The 25314-nt window shown below is 39.6% G+C and overlaps 1 protein-coding gene across 1 annotated transcript; it reads right to left on the reverse strand.

The window, feature by feature from the left end:
- Positions 1 to 1593: 1593 nt before the first annotated feature.
- On the reverse strand, positions 1594 to 25314 carry LOC149836518 (uncharacterized). Its single transcript, XM_090007029.1, has 5 exons — positions 24811 to 25314; positions 3595 to 3710; positions 3136 to 3507; positions 2294 to 2990; positions 1594 to 1972 (listed from the first exon to the last, which is right to left on the reverse strand). The coding sequence occupies exons 1-5, from the start codon at positions 25040 to 25042 to the stop codon at positions 1911 to 1913; spliced, it is 1479 nt and encodes a 492-aa protein (XP_089863155.1). The 5' UTR covers positions 25043 to 25314; the 3' UTR covers positions 1594 to 1910.

Genomic DNA, 25314 nt, shown 5'->3' on the forward strand with positions numbered 1-25314 from the left:
GATGTTCTGGCTAAAGCATGCCAGATCCTTGCATGAGTGCCTCTAGAATCCAATTTATGCGAGGTGTGGTCAATACACTTGAGTCTGCAACTTGGGATACATTGGAGGGGGAATGGAGAATGAAAGTTGGAATTTTCTGGCTCCATTCCCTCCTTTTTCATTCTCAATTCTTCCAGTGAAAGAAGGTAACTTGAAGTTCCTTCAGGCACTTTGCTGGCAGTTTTTGACGTGGAAAGTTCACGTTTTGCGGTGCCCATGACAGAAAGTCAGAAATATAACTGTCAGTAATTTTCTTTGCTTTTATTACATCGTTTATCAATTCTATAGATCCAAATGCAGAATTCTGCTGCAGTGTTAAATGAGAACCTTTTTTGTAGTTAGATGTGCTTGGTTTCCATGTAATTGGATGGGCTTGAATGTAGGAAGCAAGCTGCCATCCTGTAGGACATGTCGACGGGATTTCCTGCTGTTAGTAGTCTTTGCAATGGGTTCTTCTCAGTTCTTTGCAATGTTTCTTGACAATCTTACTGTCCTGCCCTGCAGTCTGGCAATTCTTTCCTGTTAGGATGGATTTGGGCTTGTCCTAGGTATGCCAAAAGTTAACGCAGTTCCCGTGTTTTAGGCTATATGATCTAAGTTTAGCCTATTTTCTTCTTTTTTGCTTGTCAGGCTGGGTTTTGGCTTGCCGCATAGGTGGTAAGTGGGCATCTAAATCAGCCATGATATATGGTTCTTGTCTAATTCTCTTGTCAAGATCAAACAGGATAGAACAAGGTGAAAATTCCTTTTTACTTCAAACATGTGGTAACATGGCAATCTCTCTCAGGAAAAGTGTTTGGACTTGAGGAGTAGGAAAATCCTGGACAATCTAAAAAATCAAGGATGTAAGAGTGAAGCAGTGCAACAGACTGCAAAGGATCGAGAAAACAAAATACTATTTGTTCTGCTTATTATTTTCGAAATAGACACTACGAGGGTCCTTGTTTAAGGGTTTCCTTCTGGGCCTGTGTACATAGTAGGCCTCCTGCAACCAGAGTTTGGTCATTAAAGATTGTTCCAAATGGCCATCCCTCAAAGCTAGATCCTCTCTCTCTCTCTCTCTCTCTCCATGGGCGCTTTAGGTCATGGTCCCCCCACATCTTATGGCACATGCAAAGATGGCAACCCGTTCAAGCAACCCATAATGCATCCAACTTAGCATTACAAGACACACCGGTGTTGCTTGCAAAAAAACAAAAAACTAATGTTGCTTCTCTCAATCGCTCAGTCTGAAAACAAATAGGAGACGGAAACATCGACTCTTAGCTTCTATCACATGGAAATCACGTTCACCATCCTATTTAATCAATGGTATCAACTGCAAATTGACATGTAAAAGAAAAGGGTTTATCACAAAACATGTTAACCTGTTATTTTTAAGTTGCTTCTCAAAAGGGTCAGAGAGAATGAAAAGGGGCATACCCGTAGAAGGATAAACCTCCTCGGTCCTCAGTGGGATTCTTCCTCCAAATGACCTGCAAATGAATTATTCTCGATGTGTGTGTGGATCAAGGGGAGAATACGACTTAAGAGAAATAATAAAAGGGCACAAGTGAGAAAAATCTCAGGGCAAAACTTTCTTTTTCCCTGGAGGAAAATGATTGGGGTCCGTCTGTAGCAGCAATATGTAATAGAGGGCCTGCCACCTCTGGCTTCGACCTATAACATATTTGCTCGCAACACCACAATTACATTTATATACATACACACACAAAAGAAACTTCGACCTCAATTGAGACTCCCTTTGTGCCAATCTCTCTCAAAGAAGCTCTGATGAATCTTTCAGTATTCAGCGGGGAAACCAAAGACACTTTGTGACCTTGTAAGGTTTCTGGCAAGCATGGAAAGGAAATTACAGATTTTGGACATCGTCACAGGTGTATCAACAATGCTCCAAGCACAAGAATCCACAGAATTGTTAACGTGGCGGATGCTGCACCAACAGTGAATTCCAGTGTCAACGATCATCAGAATCAGAAAGGAGAACATTAGACTTTAAGACAAAGTGACTGTGCCGCTACAAGAGAAAAAATAAGGCTATAAAGATGCAGCAATCTAACTTGAAACCTGGTCAAGAAAATCACAGGTTCAAGTGAAAGGCTGGAAAGACTGGGTTACCAACTCACCCAAATCCAGTGCAACTCATAAATGTGTTACACATTTGAAGCCGAATTAAACTACAAATTTCACAAGCTCAAAATAAACTACACTAGCATGATCTGTAGAAAAGAAATGGAGCTGAAGCAATACATACATGGAGTTGGTGATGCCAATGGAGAAGGTGAGTTTGATGACAATATCGGTTGGGCATCTTCTAGAGTAGCTACAGGTGCAGAACCCTCAGTGCTCTTGCTTGGATCCGTTGCAGTCTCACTGGGAGGTTGAACATAAGCAAAATAAACAGCTTGGAGAGGCGATCCTTCAGGCAAGTTGAACAAGGGGACAGGAGGATCCCCATGCTGCAGCTTTGGTGAAGAGGGAGAAATTCTAGGGGCAACATGGGCAATTCTTTTATGGCCCAAAACAGACCCAGGATGTTGGCAACTAGATGGAGGCCATGCATGGTGGGATTGATGGTGAACAAAATTTGTCACAGGTTGAGGTGGAGGTGCAGAAACAGTGTCTACATGAGAACCATGGTGATGGTGGTGGTGGTGGTGGTGGTGGTGATGGTTGTTATGGTGAGGTGCTGGAGCAGGACTTGGTGATGAAGTACCGTCACCATTAAGTGAATGTTGCAGATAGGATGATAATTGAATTTGCTTTACTTTACCAAAGACTGTGTGATTAAGGCCAAGGTTTCTCGCTGGAGAATTCGTTATCGTCTGAGCCAACTGCCTCAACCTCGGTGGAGGAAGTTGAATTCCAACTTCAGCAAAAATTGATGCCTGAACAATAACTGGGGGAGACAATGTGGAACCATTTAGATTTGTCAATCTCACGTACAGAGCCTGCATTTTAGTAGTCAATCAGTGTGTAATATCACCAGCACAAAATGAACTCGAGAAAAGAAGAGAACATGATGATCATTAGACAAAGAATTGACACAGAAATCAATTTGATCAAAGGATTGGTAGGTGATGGAATGAGCAAAACCTCATGCTGTCTAAGATGCAGCCCTGACTTCAGTTGGTTCTTCAATGCATCAAAATTGTCTTGGATTTGGTATATGGAATAGTTCAAGGTGAAGTTGAAAGGGAACTGAACCTTCTGCAGAAGAAACACATTTTGTGGTGGGGCAATAGTTATACCTCCAGGGAATTTCAGCACCTGAAAGAAAGATGGGACCCCAAATATACTTGGTGTCAGGTGCAGATTTGACTGCTGTGTGACCAAGGTTACCAAGGAGGCCCTCAGTACGCTCAAGCCAGCAGAAGAAATGTTGGAGTCTTGGGCAAACGGGAGGACACCAAACACGACATTTGTCCAGTTTGATTGAGAATCAGAATCCAGTGATACAATAACCACCTGTTTATATTACCATGTTAGGTCATAGCAAGCAGGAAATAATCAAACTAATAAGCCACAGATGAACATACATAAAAAGTAATCAACCTTGGTATTGGGAACTCCAATTTCTTCCAGGATATCATATTCAAGCTTCACGATAGTAGATTTTGCACTCAGCAGTGACACAGGCTTTCGAAGTATAAAACTTCCTTCTATTTGGGCTGCAGACAAACTTCTCTCAGTCTAAAATCATTGAAGATTGTTGATGGAAGAATGAAAAAGAACCTCATAAACTTAAAAAATAATTATAAGCTTGAACAGGAAGCAAACTTTTCTACTGAAGTTCTTTCCAATCAACAGGATACAGACCATCAATCAGCATCTTGAAAGTAGCATGCAGTAAATAAAAATGCAAGAAACAAGCCACATGCTTCACAAGAGATTGGCATCAGTTGGATCAAAGAATGTTACTTAACAAAGAATGCACATTCTAGCAAAATTTTCACTGTTAAAATATGGTATCAGCCAAAATCAGAAAAAGAGAGTGTTCAGCCGACCAGTTGATATACCTACAGCTCAATTAACCTTAATACACCTATCTATTATCACTAAACAGTCTGATTAGAAAGAGAACAAGAACCCAGCTCAAAAAACATTGAATTAGGGCACAATTAGGGCTGCACAACGAGCTGAGCTAGCTCGAGCTCTGCTCGGGCTTGACTCATTTAAACCCAACTCGGACTCATCCAAGTAAGTAAACGAGCCAAGCCTGAACAGCCATTCAAGTTCGATTAAGCTCGACTAATAGAGTCATATAGTGGCTAGTTCTAGGATATGTAGAGTTTTTGTTGAAAAAAAAGCACAAAATGAGGTTTCACTCAAGTGGGTAGGGTGTTGGGGGTTTATGTATGAGGGTTGGGGTTCAAATCCCGCCTTCTATGCAGTCGTTCCAATTTTTTTTTAAATAAATCAACTCGGCTTGAGCCGTGTCCACCCCAAGACAATTAAACTGGTATAGTACAGGACACTTATCCTTCTCATTTGTATATAACTGTCTCTTTGCCATGAAATCTACCTACTCTCAATTATGAGAACAAGTCCAGAAAGAGATGGATCAACGTCCTCTTTATACAGACCATGGTTGGGGTTCAAATCCCGCCTTCCATGCAGTCATTCCATTTTTTTTTAAATAAATCAACTCGGCTTGAGCCGTGTCCACCCCAAGACAATTAAACTGGTATAGTACAGGACACTTATCCTTCTCATTTGTATATAACTGTCTCTTTGCCATGAAATCTACCTACTCTCAATTATAAGAAGAGGTCCAGAAAGAGATGGATCAGCGTCCTCTTTATACAGACCATGGTTGGCTTCCTTCTCTTGGTCATGAAAAGAAGCACCTGTCCCAACTTCAACAAAACAACCACCACCTATGCACGCTAACCTATGTCACACGGTTACTCTTATCCTATAGATTAATTAAGTCAACACAACAGATATAGAATATATTACTGAAAAGAATATAACCACAGACTGATCTCTCTCATCGCCTTAAATGTCTCAAAAAAATAATATATCTAGAATCCCTCTAACTTATGATCCCAACGATGCAGCAGATACCACACTACCTATGTTCCTTGGCCTCCACTGAGAATTAATGATGCCCACCCGAAAAAGAAAAAGGAATTCATGAATATCTCTGGGTAAATTAGACATCGCTTCTAACACCAAAATCAGAAGTTTAGATCACTGACAAAATCAACATCTTTTTCTTGTTCCCCATTTTCTTGATAGCCAAACTGTGTGATAGCCCCAGATGCTATTTGAACACCAAGCCCCACGGTCTAAGAGGGCATGGATACGCATCTGACTCAAGCACGAGCAGCCATCACCAAGAATATCAGAATAAGAATGGGAAAGATTTAATGGCTGGATTCAGCAGCATCATTCACCAGAGTTAATCAACGTACAATCTAAAGGCTAGCAACAATTATGAAGCACAAAATAACAGTTGGTTCAAACTTTTTCACCTTCAAGATGCAATGCATCTCAGTGACACTCGATAATCTATCCTGTTGTTTAAGCTTCATTACACAGTGTAATCTTTGGAACTAAGAGTATCCTGCCCATTTTCTCAGGATCAAACTTTATCTGATCAAACAATGCCAAAAATGCAAAACCCACATAACTATTGAGATTGTAATATATTATTAGAGATTGTAATATACGGGTCTGCGGTATATTACAATTGGGTCTGGGTTGACAGACCCAATCCACGTTGTATCATATATATATAATATTAAAGATAGGGCACGCACGATGTGTGAGAGTGCTGCCAGTCATTGACGCCTCTTCTTGCAAATATTTCTCTCTTCTGCAGTGGATGAAGAACAAATCCAAGGTGCATGATTTCCAACATGGTATCAGAGCAGGCTAAGAAGTGAATACCAGGTCGGGTTCTCCTCTTTCTTTTTTCTTTTCTTCCTCTCTTCGATCCTAAGTCTGATCTTATCAGATCAGATAATATTCCCCTTCTGTCCTGAAAGTCGATCTTATCAGATTGGATTAAAAATCTTCTTCTTCCTTAAAACTTTAGATATCTTTCTTCTTCTCTAAAGTTTTTGATCTCTTAAAATCGAATCCAGTCACGTCACGCAGACGTGACGTCAAACCGAATCAGTTTCTCTTAAATCTCGCTTTTTTCTTTATGCTGGATTGGATCGTTCCAGCCCTAGTGCTTCATTCTCAGCCGTGACATATTGATTCTTCTCTTCAGTAGCGATTACAATCAAATCTGATCGTATCAGATCCGATTTGTGTTTTCTTTCAAATATAGATCGTTCTTCTACCTTTCAAGTCAAATCTCATTCTACAAATTGTTTTGCTTAATCATTATTTCCTGTTCGTATCGTTGAATAGGATCTAAATCAGATTTCAACATCTCAACGTGAAATCTGATCTGATCTCATTTCTTGCCCAACGTGAACTCTACTTTCTCGTTTATCAAAGTTTCGGTCTATATAAAAAAAAAACTTTGGATCATTACTTTGCTGTGTTCTACTGATTCTTTCTGATTTTTTTGCAGTAATATTATTTTCGCAGCAAAAAAAAAAGAGTTTACATTGCTGGGAAATTAAACTGCTGGTCAGAGTGCTCTTTTGTTATTCTTTCATATGGACTCTCCTTCCCTTCCCTCCAGTTTCCTTGGACAACTCATATCTGAGAAGTTGACCACCTCAAGCTACTTGACCTGGAAGCGGCAAATTTTGCCTTTTCTTAAGAGTTTGGATCTCTCTAGATATCTTGATGGAACGATTCATGTACCACCAGAATTCGTCCTGCAAGAAGAGCGAGATGATAAAGGAGAGGTTTCCACCAAATTGATTCAAAATTCAGAGTTTGCAACGTAGAGACGCGAGGATCATGCAGTTGTGGCTTACATCACCTCTACCCTTTCATAAGAGGTATTAGTGGCCATCCCAGATGAATGTTCAGCCCAAGAGTTGTGGCAAATATTGGCGCAGACTTATTCACAGATTTTAGAAGCTAGGATTTTGCATTTAAAGAGAGAATTTCAGCTTTTGAAGAAAGAGAGTTTATCAGTGACAAAGTACATGAACAAGGTCAAGAGTATTACAGACCAACTAGCCATGGTGGGTTGTGTGATTCCAGACAAAGAAAATGTTCAACAGGCACTGAATGACCTAGGTTCGGATTACCATATGTTAGTTATGAAAAGAAGACATTATTCATGTACTGGGTTTGGATCAGATCCAAACCCAATTCAAGTGTATCTAATTTCAGATTTAAGCACATGTTCATTTATTATATTAATGGTATATTGTAAATTACATTGTTGTGTAATGGGTATTCTCGTACCCTAGTGATTGTAACACTATATACTTAATGGAATGTCAATACTGCAGCCTCCAGTGAAGGATTCTGCAGCTCTTACGTAGCCTCTCCTCTTCCTGTGCTTGGTCTTGTGCATGTGCCAAGGAACCCACCATTTCTTACATGGTATCAGAGCCATTGATCCTCTCTTCAATGTCTTCATCCAAGGTATTTCTTTTTTTATTCTTCTTGAAATCTATTGGTTCTCTCCAGTCAACGTATTTCTGAAATCTGCATCCTTATTTCTCTCTCCTCATCTAAAAATCTGCATCCCTATTTCTGAAATCTACTGATCTTATTCTAAAAATCTGCATCTCCCAACTATTTGCATCTAATCTTTCTCCTTCTCACACTGTTTCACGTGATTTCATTTGGTCACGCACGTGATTTCTTTTGGTCACGCATGAGCAAACCTTTGTGTGATTTCATAAGTTGTTCCTAATCTGATATTTTCTTCAGAACTGAGTAAAATACCAGATCTGAGTAAAATATCAGATTCTTTTTCTTTACATTTTAGAATAACGTTAACTCCAAAAATCATATTCAGCTCTTTGTTTTTCATCGACTGATCTTTACAGATCAGTTTACTGCATAACTCTGGTTCTGTCTTGGGTCTGCAACCCGTAACAAAAAAAAAGCCGAGTTCCGAGTTTCAAGTTTCGAGTTCTGTTTTTTTTTTGTTCTGACTTTTTTGGTTCTACCCCAGTCTTGTTTCTGACTTCTTTTATTTCTGAGTCTTGCTCAGCCGTCAATCACCTATGGATTCCCTTTCTTCTTCTCAATCTGCCCTCTCTTCCAGCTTTCTTAGTCAACTTGTATCTGAAAAACTAAATAACTCTAATTTTCTTACCTGGAAAAGACAAATCATCCCATTTATAAGAAGTCAGGATCTTTCTGGACATCTAGATGGCTCTGTTTCTGTTCCTCCAGAGTTCATATTACAAGATGGCAAGGCTGAGGAGGGTGACACTTCCATTACTTTTGTCAGAAATCCAGAATATATATCTTGGATGAAGCGAGATCAAGCTTTGGTTGCCTACATCACTTCCACCCTGTCACAGGAGGTGCTTGTGGCAATTCTAGATGACTGTTCCGCAATGCAATTATGGCATCGATTGGTTCAGACATATTCTCAAGTTTCTCAGGCCAGAGTATTATTTTTGAAGAAAGAGTTTCAAATGCTGAGGAAGGACTCCATGACCATCATGGAATACTTGAACAAAATGAAGACCATTACAAATTAGTTGGCTATCGTGGGGTGCACAGTTAGTGAGAGAGATATGGTGCAACAAACTTTGAGCGGGATGGGATCAGATTATCATATGATGGTTACTTCTTTATTGTGTTTGCCAGATTTACCTACATTTGAAGACCTTCGTGCCAAACTTTTACAATATGAGATGACCTTGAAGGGATTTTCTGAAGCTACTCATGCTCAAGCTGGGGCACACGATGTCCTTGCCACAAGAGTTGCCCATGGACGAGGACGAGGACGAGGTAGGTATGCTTTTCGAGAAAGAGGGGAACAAGAAAGAAATGGACAAGGAAGTCGTGGAATATTACCTACACCCAATATTCCTCCTGATGGACAGAGGCAAAGATCTATACCCACCTGTTTTCTATGCAATAAAAGGGGACATATCAAAGCTAATTGCTGGTTTAATCCTCAAAATAGAAGCAAACAACCGGAGACAAGAAAGGGGTCAGATAAATTGAAGAACAATAGTGAAGTCAAGGAGTTGTTACTATCTGCTCTAGCTGAATTGAATTTAAAACAAAATGATCAGGGCACTTGGTATGTTGATTTTGGTACAACCACTCATGTCACTGGTGATGCTGGTAAGCTCCTAACTCTTGTTCCTTATGCTGGTAAAAATAGTATAGTCACTGGATATGGGTCTCACCATCATATTTCTCACATTGGAAACTCTGTCATTCTTATGTCTACTACTTCTCTTGCTCTTTCAAATGTCATTTATGCTCCGAATATCAAGAAAAATATTGTTTCTGTCTCTAAGCTTGTAAATGACATCAATGTTCTAGTTGAGTTTACTACATTTTATGTTTGTGTCAAGGACCTTCACACGAGGGAAACGTTCGCTGAAAGAAAACACCAAGGGAATATGTACGTGTTCCAAGAGAATCCTTCCACCTTGAAGCTCACATCATCATCTTCTTCAGCCCTTCCTAAGAATGTTTTTAGTCTTTCTGAGTGTAATAAGCCGAATCTTTGGCATAGTCGTCTGGGTCATTGTAATAGTCGTTTCATTCAAAAGCTTGTTTCAAGCAATCTTCTTCCCAAGTCAAGTCTAAGTTTAAATGTCAAGGATAAAAAATGTTCAAGTTGTCTGCAATGTAAGAGTCATGTTCTTCCATTTCATTCTATTAATAAAAAGAGCTTCAAGACCATTTGAAATCATTTGTTCGGATGTTTGGGGTCCGACTCCAGTTCCCTCTATGTTTGGCATCAGATATTATCTTATTTTTGTTGATAGCTATTCTCGGTATACATGGATTTTCTTTATGAAATGTAAATTCGAAACATTCAAGTTATTTCAGAACTTTCATTTCTTTGTTCAAAATCAATTTTCTGATAATATTATTTGTTTCCAATGTGATGGAGGGGGTGAATTCTCCTCAAATGACTTTATTAATTTTCTCCAGACAAATGGAATACGTAGACAGGTGTCTTGCCCTCATACACCTCAACAAAATGGGATTGCTGAACGCAAGCATTGCCATATTGTCAAGAGTGCAATGAGCATGATGCATGATAGTAACCTTCCAATTACCTTATGGGCAGAGGCTTTTCATTCAGCCGTTCATATCATAAACCGATTGCCCATGAATATCCTGGAAAACAAATCACCCTACTTTTCTCTACATAGTGTTCATCCAAATTATCATGATTTGCGAGTATTCGGGTGTGTATGTTATGTTCATGTTGACAGTTCAATGCGACACAAGTTTCAGGATAAGGCCTTGAAGTGCAGATTTATGGGGTATGCTGATGATTATAAAGGGTACAGATGCTATGATCCCGTGAGCAAGCATATCAAAATATCCAGGAATGTTGTATTTGATGAATTGAATTTTGACTACAATGTTAACACTCTTCCTGAAATTGAAGTTTATCACCCCTCGTTACACTCAGATCTCTTTTCTAGTGTTAATGATGTTTGTCCTTTAGAATGTAATCAAAGAGATGAGGGAAACATGTCTGATGCTCTTCAAAGGACTCAAGAAAGTGTCCTCTCAGATTTATCCTTGCCTCCCGTAAGGTATAAAGGTATTGTTTACTCTCGACGTGAGAAGGGGACCATCTCCAATTCTGATCAGGAGATGAATTCTTCTTCCTCTGTTCCCAGAAGATCCACTCGACCCCGACATCCTATTGACAGATGGGTAAGTTATGAGAACTTCACTATGGGTTTTCAACTCTTCTTAACCTCTTTAGGCAAGGAAGATCAACCCACAACATTTTATCAAGCAACAAATTCTAAGCGATGGATTGAAGCTATGAATAAAGAAATGAAGGCTCTTCATGAATGTGGCACTTGGGAGATTGTTCTCAGACCACATGATCGAAATGTGGTTGGGTCCAAGTGGGTGTATAAAATAAAATATAAGTCGGATGGTACTATTGAACGATATAAGGCTAGACTGGTTGCCAAGGGATTCACGCAGGAGCAAGGACAAGACTATGACGAGACCTTCAATCCGGTTGTGAAAATGAGCACTATTCGAATTATATTATCATTGGCTATTGAGCACTAGTGGATTATCAATCAGCTGGACGTAAAAAATGCATTCCTACATGGAACTCTGAAGGAGGAAGTGTACATAGAGCAACCCACGGAGTATGCAGAAGGGAACTCCAAAGAATCTGTGTGTAGATTAAAAAGAGCTATATATGGTTTAAAGCAAGCCTCCCGATCTTGGTTTGATAGTCTTTCTCTTGAAATAGAGAAATATGGTTTTAGTCGGTCTCTTCTTGATCATTCTCTTTTCATATTCAAATGTAACGACACAGTTATCTTGTTATTGATATATGTTGAAGACATAATCATTACAGGTAACTCTAATGAACATATTGAACAGGTAAAAGAACTCCTGAATCACAGGTTTAAGATGAAAGACCTTGATCAACTGCGATATTTCCTTGGAGTAGAAGTTGACAGAACTGTTGAAGGCATGACACTTACTCAACATGAGTACACTATTGATGTTCTCAGCAAGGCAGGTATGAAAGATTGCAAGCCTCTAAGCACGCCCAGTGTACTTCATCAGAAACTCAGTTCCCAAGATGAAGATTTGTACGAGAATCCTACAGAATATCGCAGCATAGTAGGGATGCTTCAATATCTCACCTTTACTCGCCCTGATATTGTCTATTCAGTTAATCAGGTATCTCAGTTCATGCATGAACCGCGCATTGGGCATATGGAAGTTGTTAAACGCATTCTTCGATATTTGAAGGAAACTATTGGGGATGGTCTTGTGTACAAGAAGAGTATGAAGGAACGTCACATGCATGAACTTCTTGTATACACAGATGCAGACTGGGCAGGAGATCCAGATGAGCGTAGGTCAGTCTCAGGATATTGTGTTTTCGTTGGCTTAAATCTTATCTCTTGGAGCAGTAAAAAACAAAGGGCTATTGCGAGATCGAGTACCGAAGCAGAATATAGATCAATGGTAGCTGCTACAGCTGAAGTAACATGGTAGCTGCTACAACTGAAGTAACATGGATTAGACATCTGTTGACAGAAGTAGGATAATCAATATCTAAATGTATTCTCTTATGTGATAATCAAAGTGCCATCAACATGTCATTCAATCCTATCTACCATAGTCGTGCCAAGCATATTGAAATTGATCAACATTTTGTAAGACAGAAAGTCGAAGAGAAGGAAATTGAACCAGGATTTGTTCAAACTACTGATCAAGTTGCTGACTTGTTTACCAAAGGGCTTATCAAGGACAGATACTGGATGTTGAAAGGCAAGTTGTTCATGGTTCAAAACCATGTACAACTTGAGGGAGGATGAAAAGAAGACATTATTCACGTACTGGGTTTGGATCAGATCCAAACCTCCAAACCCAATTCAAGTGTATCTAATTTCAGATTTAAGCACATGTTCATTTATTATATTAATGGCATATTGTAAATTACATTGTTGTGTAATGGGTATTCTCGTACCCTAGTGATTGTAACACTATATACTTAATGGAATGTCAATACTGCAGCCTCCAGTGAAGGATTCTGCAGCTCTTACGTAGCCTCTCCTCTTCCTGTGCTTGGTCTTGTGCATGTGCCAAGGAACCCACCATTTCTTACAAGTTACCGCTCTTCTATGTCTTCCTTTATTGCCCAGTTTTGAAGATCTACGGGCTAAGTTACTGCAATATGAAGTTACTATTAGGGGCGAGGAGATGGCTCTACATTCCAACAATCATGAGGTACTTGTCACAGGAGTAGTGTCAGGGCGAAGACGTGTGAGCTTTCGAGGCGGTCGTGGACAGGGAAGAGGTAATCAAGGAGGCCGTGTGCTTCTTCCCACCCCAAATATGTCATCTAATTTATATCCGGGGAATCCTAGAAACATTCCAACATGTTTTCAGTGTAATAAAATGGAGCACATTAAAGCAAATTGTTGGCATAATCCACAAAACAAAGGCAAGTTTAATGGTGTTGGGCCTTCCACTAGGGGACAAGCAGGGGACGACCCTAAAGGCGATGAAAAGGAAAGTGCGAAGAATCTTTTGATTTCTGCTCTTTCAGAATTGAGCTTCAAGCAAACTGAACACGGAACGTGGTACATTGACTCCGGGGCTGTTGCACATGTGACAGGTGATATTGGTAAGATTTCGAAACCCGTACCTTATCGTGGTAAATTTAGTATTAAAATCGGAGATGGTGCTCTTCATCCTATCTCTCATGTTGAAAATATTTCTCTTCCTCTTCCTAATTCTTCATTACCTTTAGCTCATGTTTATCATTCTCCCAGTATTGTTAAGAACATTGTTTATGTTTCTAAACTTTTTTATTATACTAATTCTTCTGTTGAATTTACTCCTTCTGTATGTGTCAAAGATCTTCTCACGAAGAAGACGCGCGTTGAAGGAAAACGACAGGGGAACATGTATGTCTTCAAGGAATCCCTTCCAATTTGTCATGCATCAATAAATTCACAGCCAATTTGTTCAGTGTCGTTCAAAGATTGTTTTAATTTATCTCAATATAATAAACCAGAGATTTGGCATCATCGTCTTGGTTATTGTAATCATTCATTTATTAAGAAGCTTGTGTCTAGTGGACTTCTGTTGCAGTCTAGTTTAAATGTTGAGACTGATTTTCCTCTCTGTCCCAATTGTCAATTATGTAAGAGTCATGTTCTTCCATTTCATTCAATAAATCAAAGAGCTTTTGTGCATTTTGAAATTGTCTATTCTGATGTCTGGGGACCTGCCCCACAATCCTCTTTATAACCGTAATTATGTTATCTTCATTAATAGTTACTCCAGATACACCTGAATTTATTTTATGAAACATAAATCTGAGGTTTTAAACTTTTTTGCTCATTCCATGCTTTAGTTTGTAATCAATTTTCAACTAAAATTTAATATTTCCATTGTGATGGTGGAGGAGAGTATTTATCAAAGGAATTTACTGAATTTCTCCAAAATAATAGAATAGGTCGCCGAGTATTTTGCCCATACACACCACAACAAAATGGTGTGGCAGAAAGAAAACACATGCACATTGTAGAGAGTGCACTGAGTATGTTACATGACACTCATATTCCTTTAAACTTATGGACAAAAGCTTTTCATTCAACTGTCTATGTCATAAATCGACTGCCAATGAAATTATTATCAGATCAATCTCCTTATTTCGCACTCTTTGGAGTTCATCCCGACTATAATGAGTTGCGAGTGTTTGGCTGCATTTGCTATGTTCATATTGATAGTTCTCAACGTGATAAGTTTCATAACAAAGCATGCAAGTGCACGTTTGTTGGATATGCGGATCAGTACAAAAGATATCGTTGTTATGACCCTACTACAAATCGTGTTAGAGTCTCACAAAATGTTGTGTTTGACGAGGCTCATACTGATGATTCAGTAAATGCAGAGGGACATAGTAAAGATGCTGAAAGTTATCAACCATGGCTCGTTGCTGAGGTGCTTGATCACATGGGGATGCATGATGCACCCTCATGTCACACCCTATCTGCAGAGCAGAGTAGTACAGATGTACACCCAGAAAAGGAAAGGACATCAAACACACAAGGTATTTCTATCCCTGTTGTTCCAGATGTTACCAAGTTTCAAGGGATTACTTATGTGCGGCGGAACAAAGACAATGTTCAGCGACCTATTATTTAGCCTAGAAGACCTGAAAGGATTCGTCATCCTATTGAAAGATGGGTAAGTTATGACAATTTCTCTACAGACTTGCAGTTGTTCATCTCCCAAATTGAAAAGCATGATGAACCCATCAGTTTCTCACAAGCATCTATGTCAATCAAATGGGTTAAGGCCATGAATGAAGAAATGCAAGCCTTACATGAGTGTGGGACTTGGGAGATTGTTCCTAGGTCATCGGACAAGAATGTTGTAGGTTATAAGTGGGTCTATAAAATCAAGTATAAACCCGATGGATCCATTGAACGCTATAAGGCGTGACTAGTAGCGAGAGGATTCACTCAAGAATACGGGCAAGATTATGACAAAACATTTAGTCTTGTGATCAAGTTGGGAACTATTCAATTAGTTTTGTCCTTATCAGTTCAGTATGGATGGACTCTAAGTCAACTTCACGTATGGCAGTCTCAAAGAAGAGGTGTATATGGAGCATCCCTCTGGCTATACAGAACATAGCCCCAGCATACATGTTTGCAAGCTACGAAGAGCCATCTATGGACTAAAGCAGGCCTCCCGCTCATGGTTTGATAGTTTCTCTATTGAAGTTCAGAAACATGGGTTCGTTCGATCTCATCTTGATTATTCGCTTTTTATTTTCCGAGATCGTCACGTATGCACCTTGATTCTTATATATGTGAACGATATCATCATTACTGGGAACTCTAATGAACACATAGAAGCTACCAAGATTTTATTGAGTCGACAATTCAAGATGAAAGACTTGGGGGTTTTGCGTTATTTTTTAGGGGTTGAAGTAGACTGACATGATGGAACACTTTCATTATCTCAGCACAAATATACTTTGGATTTGTTGAATAAGGCAGCCATGAAGGACTGTAAACCTCTATCTACCCCTAGTGTCCTTAATCATAAACTCGGATCCTAGGATGGAGATGCATATGAAGATTCAAAGCAATATCGGAGTCTTGTGGGTATGCTCCAATATCTCACCTTCACTAGACCAGACATTGTGTAGGCAGTGAATCAAGTTTCACAATTTATGCATGACCCACGAACAAAGCATATGAACGTTGTCAAGAGAATCCTTCGATATCTAAAAGAAACTCTTGGAGATGGTCTAGTTTATCATCAATCAAAGACTAAAGGGGAGAAACATACACTAGACATATACACAGATGCAGATTGGGCTGGAGATCCAGATGACATGCAATCGGTTTCTGGATATTATGCTTTTCTTGATGGGAACTTGATAGCGTTGAGTAGCAAGAAACAATGTGCACTTGCACGATCTAGTATTGAAGCTGAGTATCGATCTATGGCGGCTGCTGCAGTAGAGGCTACATGGCTGAAGTATCTTTTGACTGAAATTGGCGAATCTATGCTACCCACCACTCTCTTGTGTGATAATCAAGGTGCCATACAGATTGCTTTTAATCCTATTCACCATAGTCGCACAAAGCATATAGAGATTGATCAACACTTCATTCAGCAAAAGATTGAAGATAGAGAAGTTGAACCTACTTATGTTCCTACGGTTGATCAAGTAACAAATTTGTTCACTAAGGGCCTTACCAGTATCGTTTTTGGTTCTTGAAGAACAAGTTGTCCATGTTGCAAAACCATGCACAACTTGAGGCAGGGTATTGAGATTGTAATATACGGGTCTGCTGTATATTACAATATGGGTCTGGGTTGTCAGACCTGATCCATGTTGTATTATATATATATATATATATATATATATATATATATAATATTAAAGATAGGGCACACACGACGTGTGAGAGTGCTGCCAGCCATTGACGCCTCTTCTTCTTGCAAATATTTCTCTCTTCTGAAGTGGATGAAGAATAAATTCAAGGTGCGTGATTTCCAACAATAACAAGTAACAAAAACATAAAGAAATTCTACATAGATCGTAACGCATTACAAGACTGTAATCACAAGAAAATACCTACGCAGCTAAGAATGAAAGCCATTGATGAATAGTGAAGTAACAAAAATCACCATTTCCGCGTCAAGTCATAAAAATTGGCAATAAAAATAACGAAAGTCATTGACGAATAGTGAAAAAAGTAACAAAATCGCTATTTCCGCATCAATAAGTCATAAATTCTGCAATAAAAACAAAGAGGAAAACCTAAATTGTTTCAGCCAAAGGATTTAAAACGAAATAATTGTTTCACATTCCACAAGCTAAAAATTTCCAGAGAAGAAACTCTAAATTTAAGGCAATCACTGAATGTTGACACTCAGTTATCACACATTTCACTTCTGAAACACACAGATCTTACAAGTAATAGAAGAACAGAACATATAATCTTATCAAACACACGCAAATAGATGAAATTCGCTTACTTTCTTTATTGAAAGACTGGATTGTTGGATTTGTAAATCCACCGAAAACTAAAAGGACTGTCAAACATGTTCTCGCTAAATCGTTGAAATCAAAACTAAAACTTGATGCGGAAACGTACCTGAATCCATTGGCGCTCACGGGTATGATCACACAGAACCTGTATGCGTGACTATTCCTTTCTCTAAACCTTATGAGAGGGACTGAATCTCTTGATGGCTATGGAAAGCCTCAAAAGAGGGCTATTATATAAGGTTTGGGGGCCATAACCTAATTTGTATCCAATTAGGAGTTTGTTTCCAATTTAACCCATTACAGAATTGTAGACAGAACAGGTCTCTTCACACAGTGTACCATACCATATGAGATATCATATCACCCAACTGAATTGGATCACATAAACTGGGTCTGAACCTAAGATAGTCTATAATTTGTGGTTTAACGTATGTAGGCCCACACGATTTTTTCCAACAATCTCCCACTTGGGCTACATAAGTAACCTTATAATCACACATTATAATCTTATAAGTTTGAAAGCACTGTCTTATCAATTGATATCTCTACCAATTCGATCCATTGATGATGTCAACATAGAACCAAAGCGGTCTTCATTACAAATAACGTAATTGGACCCATCAATGATCAGATATATCGACATAACCAAATGACATGGATCAAGTATGGATGTGAAGCATGAAAATTAAATGCAATGTGATCAAACATGCCTATTTCCAACAGGTCCTTCCTTAGACTTTAGTGAAATCACAACAAAATGAGTACAAAATGAAACTAAAACTTTAACTTTATATTGAAGAACTTTATTATATCATAGAACATCCAAATACAAACTCCCACTAAACCAGCATATTATAAAATGATAAGACACCCATTCAAACAGTATGCTCATGAAAGACCTTGGGTAACAAATATTTGGTAAGCGGATCCGCAATCATGGAGTTTGTACCAATATGTTCTATCGATATCTGACCAATCTGCATTTTTTCTTTAACAACAAGGAACTTAATGTCAATATATTTTGACTTCAACGAGCTCCTGTTGTTATTGAAATATAGCACTACTGAATTATTGTAACAAAATAACTTTAACGGTCTCTCAACATTATCCAAAATCCACAGTCCCATGACAAAATTACGTAACCATATTCCATGGTTGGATGCCTTATAACAAGCAACGAATTCTGCTGCCATGGTGGAAGAAGCAATGAGTTTCTACTTGGCACTCCTCAAGAAAATATCTTCCCCGGCCAACAGAAAAAACATAACCTGACGTGGATCTGCGACTGTCTTGGCATTCCGTAAAGTCAGAATCAGAATACCCAATGATCTCCAACTGATCTGACTTCTTTTATGTGAGCATAGTTCTCTGCAAATATCGCATAACCCGTTTGGTTGCTTTCCAATGATCCATACCTGAGTTACTAAGATATATGCCTAACATTCCAATAATGTATGCTAAATCCGGATGCATACATACCTGAGCATACATAAAACTCCCCACAGCAGATGCATAGAGAATTTGTTCCATATCCTTAATTTTAGACTGGTGTTTGTGGCACTGGGCGAGACTAAACTTGTCACCCTTAGCAACAAGAGTATCCCTTGATTTGCAATCCTTCATGCCAAATCTATTCAGAATCCTTTCGATATAACTTTTTTGCGATAATCCAAGAATACCCCAAGAACGGTCTCGATGTATTTGGATTCCTAATACAAAAGAGGCATCCCAAAGATCTTTCATTTCAAATTTCTTTGTCATAAATCTCTCGGTTTCGTATAGTATGCTTATATTATTACTGACAAACAATATATCATCACTATACAAAATCAGGAAAATATATTTACTCTCACTAAACTTATGGTATATGCATTCATCAACCACATTCATCTCAAAACCAAATGAGAGGACAATTTGATGAAATTTATGATACCATAGATGAATTTCTTTAGTTTGCAAACCATTTTCTTGGCATGACCTGAAACAAAATGTTCTGGTTGCACCATATATATTATCTTATCGATGTCACCATTAAGTAATGCAGTTTTAACATCCATCTGATGCAACTCTAAATGAGTCACAAGTGTCATCATAATCCTAAAAGAGTCTTTCGTAGAAACCACAGAGAAAATCTCTGTATAGTCAATGTCTTTCCTTTGAGTAAACCATTTTGCAAAAAGACGGACCTTATATCTTTTCACATTACCCTTTGAATCCCTTTTGGTTTTAAATATCCATTTATAACCAATGAGTCTCACACTTTTAGGTAATGGGACAAGATCCCACACATCATTGTTCCTTATGGATTTAATTTTCTCATGCATTGCTTCAATCCACTTTTGAGAGTTAGAACTTTGTGTGGCTTGATGGAAGTTGATTAGATCAACTTCTCTTAAGCCAATATCACCCCTCATGTTTTTGTACAAAGACAATATAATAATCTGAAATTGTCCTTCTTCTCTCTCTAGTGGATTTCCTGAATGACACTTGTTCTTGAGGTGTTTCTTGAGGTTGTTGAGTTTGAGCTCTAGGAGTAAAATCTTGATTTTGGATAGGAAGATCTAAAACATTATCTTGATTCGAATTTGTGGGAACAATGTTAGGAATAGAAGTCTGATTATTGTCAACCACAGCTATAGGAAGATAAAGACTCTTCTTCAAAAGCAATGTCTTTTACTTTATCACTTCCCCCAAACTTAGTACCTTCAAGGAAACAAGTGTTTCTCGTTTCAAAAAATGACTTATTCACACGATCATAAAACTTATAGCCTCTAGATCTTTCAGAATACCCAACAAAATAGCAACTAACTGTTCTGGAGTCCAATTTATTTTCATGTGGCCTGTAGGGTCTAGCCTCAGCTGGACATCCCCAAATATGAAAATGTTTCATACTAGGCTTTCTGCCGCTTCACAATTCATATGGGGTCTTGGTTACTGCTTTAAAGGGTATCATGTTCAAAACATAAGTTGCAGTCTTTAATGCTTCTCTTCGGAGGAACTCTGGTAAAGTAGAATGAGAAATTATACTTCTTACCATATCGTTAAGGGTCTTGTTTTGTCTCTCAGTAACACCATTCATGTTAGGAGTGCCTGACATGGTATACTGAAGGATGATCCCACATTTCTCTAAGAATTTAGCAAAGGGCCCTAAAATTGTTCACTTGATCCATCATATCTACCATAGTACTCATCACCATAGTCAGATCTGACGGCCTTAATTCTTTTGCCAAGTTGGTTTTCAACTTCGGCCTTAAACGATTTGAACATATCCAGGGATTAGGACTTTTTATGAATTAAATATATGTACCCATAACGAGAATAGTCGTCTATGAAGGTAATAAATTATTATTGACCATTCTAAGAAGCCATAGAAAAAAGCCTACAAATATCTGTATGAATTAATTCTAAGACTTTTGTTCTCCTTTCTTTACCTAATTTCCTTATGTTTGTTCGTTTCTCTTTTATACACTCAACACAAACCTGAAAGTCATTGAAATCAAGAGAATCAAGAATCTCACTCAATACAAGCCTTTCAATTCTTTGTTTAGAAATATGACCTAAGCACTTATATAATAATAAAGCAGAATTCTCATTTGTTAATTTTCGTTTTGTACCACGAGTACTTAAATACAAGGTTTCATTAAATGAGACAACAATATCCAGCAAATAAAGGTTATCAGTCATAAATAAAGAATCAGTCCCAATAAGATTTGAATTAAGAAACAATTTAAATTCATTATTTTCAAATAAACATATTTGTCTAGAGTGGAAATAGAAACCAAATTCCGCCTAAAAGACGACACAATAAATATTTTTTTTAAATCTAAATAATTTTCAGTCTTTAAAATTAATCTAAACGTCTTTATTGCCTTAACTTCAATTGTTTTGCCATCGTCCACATAGATATCTTTCAACATCAATTGGTGGTCGATAACTTAGGCAATCCTGCATAGACACACTTATGTGAGTGGTAGTACCAGAATCTATCCACCAAGTGTGTTCGGGCATAAAAGTTAAATTAACTTTAGAACAAACCAAAGTAAGGAGCGTACTTTTCTTCTTACGACATACATGATACTTGGTACAATCCTTCTTCATGTGACCCTACCCTTTGCAGAAGAAACAACTAGACTTTGGGTCCTGATGTCATTTTTGTTTCTTCTGCGATTGAGGGTCAACTGCAGCTTCCTTAGTCCTTTTCTTTTTCTTAAACTTGTCCTTAGAGGTTAGTGTCAAATGAGCACTTTCAGTCTTCTTTTGCTCCATCCTATCCTCTTCTTTCACGCATTGAGAAATAAGCTCATTAAGAGTCAAATTTTCCTTCTGACAGTTATAACTGACCTTAAACTGGTTGTATTGTGCAGGAAGAGATATCAAAACCAAGTGAACGAGTAAATCCTCAGGCAACTTTAACTTTAATGCCTTGAGTTTTAAAGCAAGATAGGACATTTCCATTATATACTCCCTAATGTTCCCTTTGCCTTTATACCTCATTGAGACAAGGCTCGAAAGAAGAATACTTGTCTCACCCTTTTCGTTTTTCGCAAAACGCTTTTCAATTTCTTCAAAAAAATGTTTGGCATTCACCTCTTCAGACATAGTGCACCTGAAGGATTCAGGAATTGCACGTTTCATGAACATGAGACTCATGCGATTAGATCAATTCCATCGCTCAGAGTTTCTTTTATCCTAAGTGGAACTCCTATCCGTAAGAGCAGATGATTGATCTTCTAGTAGTGCAAGATCCAATCTAAGAACAATCATGACATTTTTTCCAGTTTTTAAAATTGAAAGCGCTCAAAATAGAGATAAAATTAATATTTACATATATCGCAAAAGCAGAAGTATTAACTGAATCAAGAACAAACAAGCTCACGATTAACATACATTTTCACATGCATTAACATAAAATAACATATTTAAACAGTGGTAAACCCCATCACAATATACCCAACACAACATTGACATTTAGTCTTTGGACAAAAATGTCAACTGGTAAGTGGTACTCTCAATACAGTAATCAAACATGAACAATTAGTCCTGTCAAACAATGAGTCTTTCTTTGGACCAAGTCGTTATTCACATGAAAAACCGTATTATTGTCACATATTTATTACTGAAAATATATATTTGGGTTCGGCCAAACAGTAATGTTCCTTTGGGCCGATCACCGTTCACATGAACCACAAATATATAAACATCACAATATTTCAAAACGAACTAATCTACCCAACAAAGGTTATTTTGACAACGTATTGATTCAATCAATTCAGTTTAGAATATTGAACCCAAAATCATAAATACCAAGGTTTAAATACGTTAATAAGTGCATATAAAAGAGAAAGCAAACACAATAATATACATGAGACGAAAAGTAACAAAAAATCGGCCCACCAAAGTGACCAATTATTTGTATTAAATAGCCAAGTAATAAAAGAAAAGACTTCATAATTTTTTTTTATTACAAAGCTAGTGTACGGGTCCGGCCAATAGGATCTGGCCGAACCCATCTGCAGGTCCCAAAGTTGGTCTGACCCAGATCGGGTCAGACCCTGTATACCATACCCGGGTGCTGGCCTATGCAAAGGATCGGGTCTAACCAGGTCTGACCCGCACATGGACTCACTTGACTCAGTTTAACCCCCACAACTGAATGGGGTTGAACCGAGTCGCAGGTCTCCACCCTCCGAATGCAACATTAGTCGGTCAGGCCCTTGATTGGGCACCGAGCTGGATCGGGTTGCCAGTGAAACCAGCACACAACACACACTGGACCGAACCGGTCCAGTGCGATATGGCCGAATCGGCCAATACCAAAAGGCCAAAATGGTATGTTCCAAATAGCCGATTCGGTTTGACATATGGTCGAACCGGCCTGGTTCGAAGGGCTGAAGGCCGAATCGGCCTGGTCCGATCAGCGGCAGAAGGTTGAATCGTCCTGGGTCCCCGGATCAGCAGAAGCCCGAACCGCCCCCCAACTGTAACAGGCCAAGCCTGAACAGGGTGCCGTCTTCCACCAACTTCGAGACGTTCGACCATGGTCGAACCTGGCCCTGAACGCCGTCGACCCTCGAGGTGTTAAACGAGGGTCGAATCCAACATGAGTGTCGTCGACTCCAACGAATCCGACGATGGCTGAATCTGGCCTTGGTACTGTCGACTCCAATGAGTCCGACGATGGCCGAATCCGGCCTGGGCGCCGACGACTCCAATGAGTCCGACGATGGCCGAATCCGGCCTGGGTGCCGACGAAAACACTTTATCCGGTGAACGATCAAAACTTGAACAACATCTCGACTGTCGCCGGTCCTGGAGCGTCCGACGACGATCGATGTGTGCTTTGAATGCCATTGACAAAAAAAAAGAGAAAACCCCAGCTATCATCGGCCTGAAAGCACTCGGCGACAGTGACTGGGGCGACCTGAATGCCTCGTGTATCGTCTCCGATCACGGCCGGTTTTGTACGATCACCGACGGTGGCTGGAGCGAGCCATATGCCCAGACCACCGCCTGTATCCGTTAGGCATGTCGTGACCCTCTGCATCAGGCGAACACAATGGCAGATCGTCTGTCTGATGGATCGGAATGGGCATCGACCCTAGTCGTTCGGCGATCTGAGTAAAAAAAATACGCTTATCCGTCGATCGAACTGGGCGAAACCTACTCCCGAATGCCAGAAAAAAAATGAGGGGATGTATCGGTTGTTCGACCGATATCCCCTGACTATAGTCTGGCGATGATAGGAATCGGGGAAGGGCCGAACGACCCTTTCGTCCGATCGACAGGCAATGGAAGAGGGCCCAACGATCCTCCCCGTCCAGCAAGATCAATGGGGGCAAAAACCCCATATTGCCTGACAGCGATCTAACGATCATGCTGGATCATTGCCAGATAAACAAAAAAAAAATCCAAAATATATAATAAAATCGTATTTTTTCAACGATTCAACGAGAAGAGTAGCTCTGATACCAATTGTTGGATTTGTAAATCCACCAACAACTAAAAATACCGTCATACATGTTCTCGTTAAATCATTGAAATCAAAACTAAAACTTGATGCGAAAGCGTACCTAAATTCATTGGCACTCTGGTAGATTGTTGACGGTATGATCTTCCAGAACTGGTATAGGTTGCCATATTTCTTTCTCTAAACGAGGAACTGAATCTCTTGATGGTTATAGGAAGCCTCAAAAAGAGGGTCATTATGTAAGGTTTGGGGTAACCATAACCTAACACCTATCTAGTTATGAGTTGCAGGTCTCTTCTCACAGTGTACCGTACCATATCAGATATCATATGATCCAACCGAATTGGATCACAGGGTCTGAATATGAGACAGTCTATAATCCATAATGTGTAGTTTAACGCACTAATTTTCACTGTTGAAAGACTGGATCTCTCCCAAAAAGCAAGAGGGAACAGAGAAACCCTACAATCCAACAAAATTCCAAAATCTAACACAATCGACAATGCAGGCGACACCAGATCCTAGTTCCTCATCTACAAACCCAAGAGTCGATTTCTCCCCCCTCGACCACACAGATCTCATCCGGATCCCCTACAAATCGCCAAAAACCACTCAAAAACCCAACCCCGCTCCAATGCAGCCATAGAGAACACCCGCCGAAACCACGAACTCAAGAAACAAAAACCCCGAATTTTACCTCCGGATCGCCACAGCTCCAGATCGGTCCGGTCAGCGTAGCGGACGAACGGAAGCAGCCAGAAGACGGACGAGACGAAGACGGCAAGGCCGAAGACGACGAAGGCGACGCACTTGAGGCCGAGAGCCCGGCGGATTGCAGCGGATCTACGGCCGGGACCGTCCCACGGGTTGGCGGAGCCCCGATCGATGGCCAACGACGCGGCAACCGCTTCTTCCTCGGCCTTCCCCATGGCTACGCATCGCCCGCTCCTCTCACAGCGCCTGTAAGAGCACCACCGCTACTACTACCACTACTACAACTAGCGGGGCTGCGTCTCTCCATTGCGGTGGCCTGAGGGTTGTTGCTGGTGGAGATGAAGGAGAGATGCGAGAGAGGCTGAGCAGAGGGTCGATCGCTGGTCCATTCGCATCCAAAGGCTTGTGAATTAGGGCAAGGAGGAGGAGGAGGAGGAGGAGGGCGTCTTCTTATTCTTCTGAGCACTGCTAAATCGGCCGCTGCGTC

The sequence above is a fragment of the Nuphar pumila genome, chromosome 5 (genome assembly GCF_984573655.1).
Source record: "Nuphar pumila chromosome 5, dmNupPumi1.hap1.1, whole genome shotgun sequence".
Taxonomy (NCBI): domain Eukaryota; kingdom Viridiplantae; phylum Streptophyta; class Magnoliopsida; order Nymphaeales; family Nymphaeaceae; genus Nuphar; species Nuphar pumila.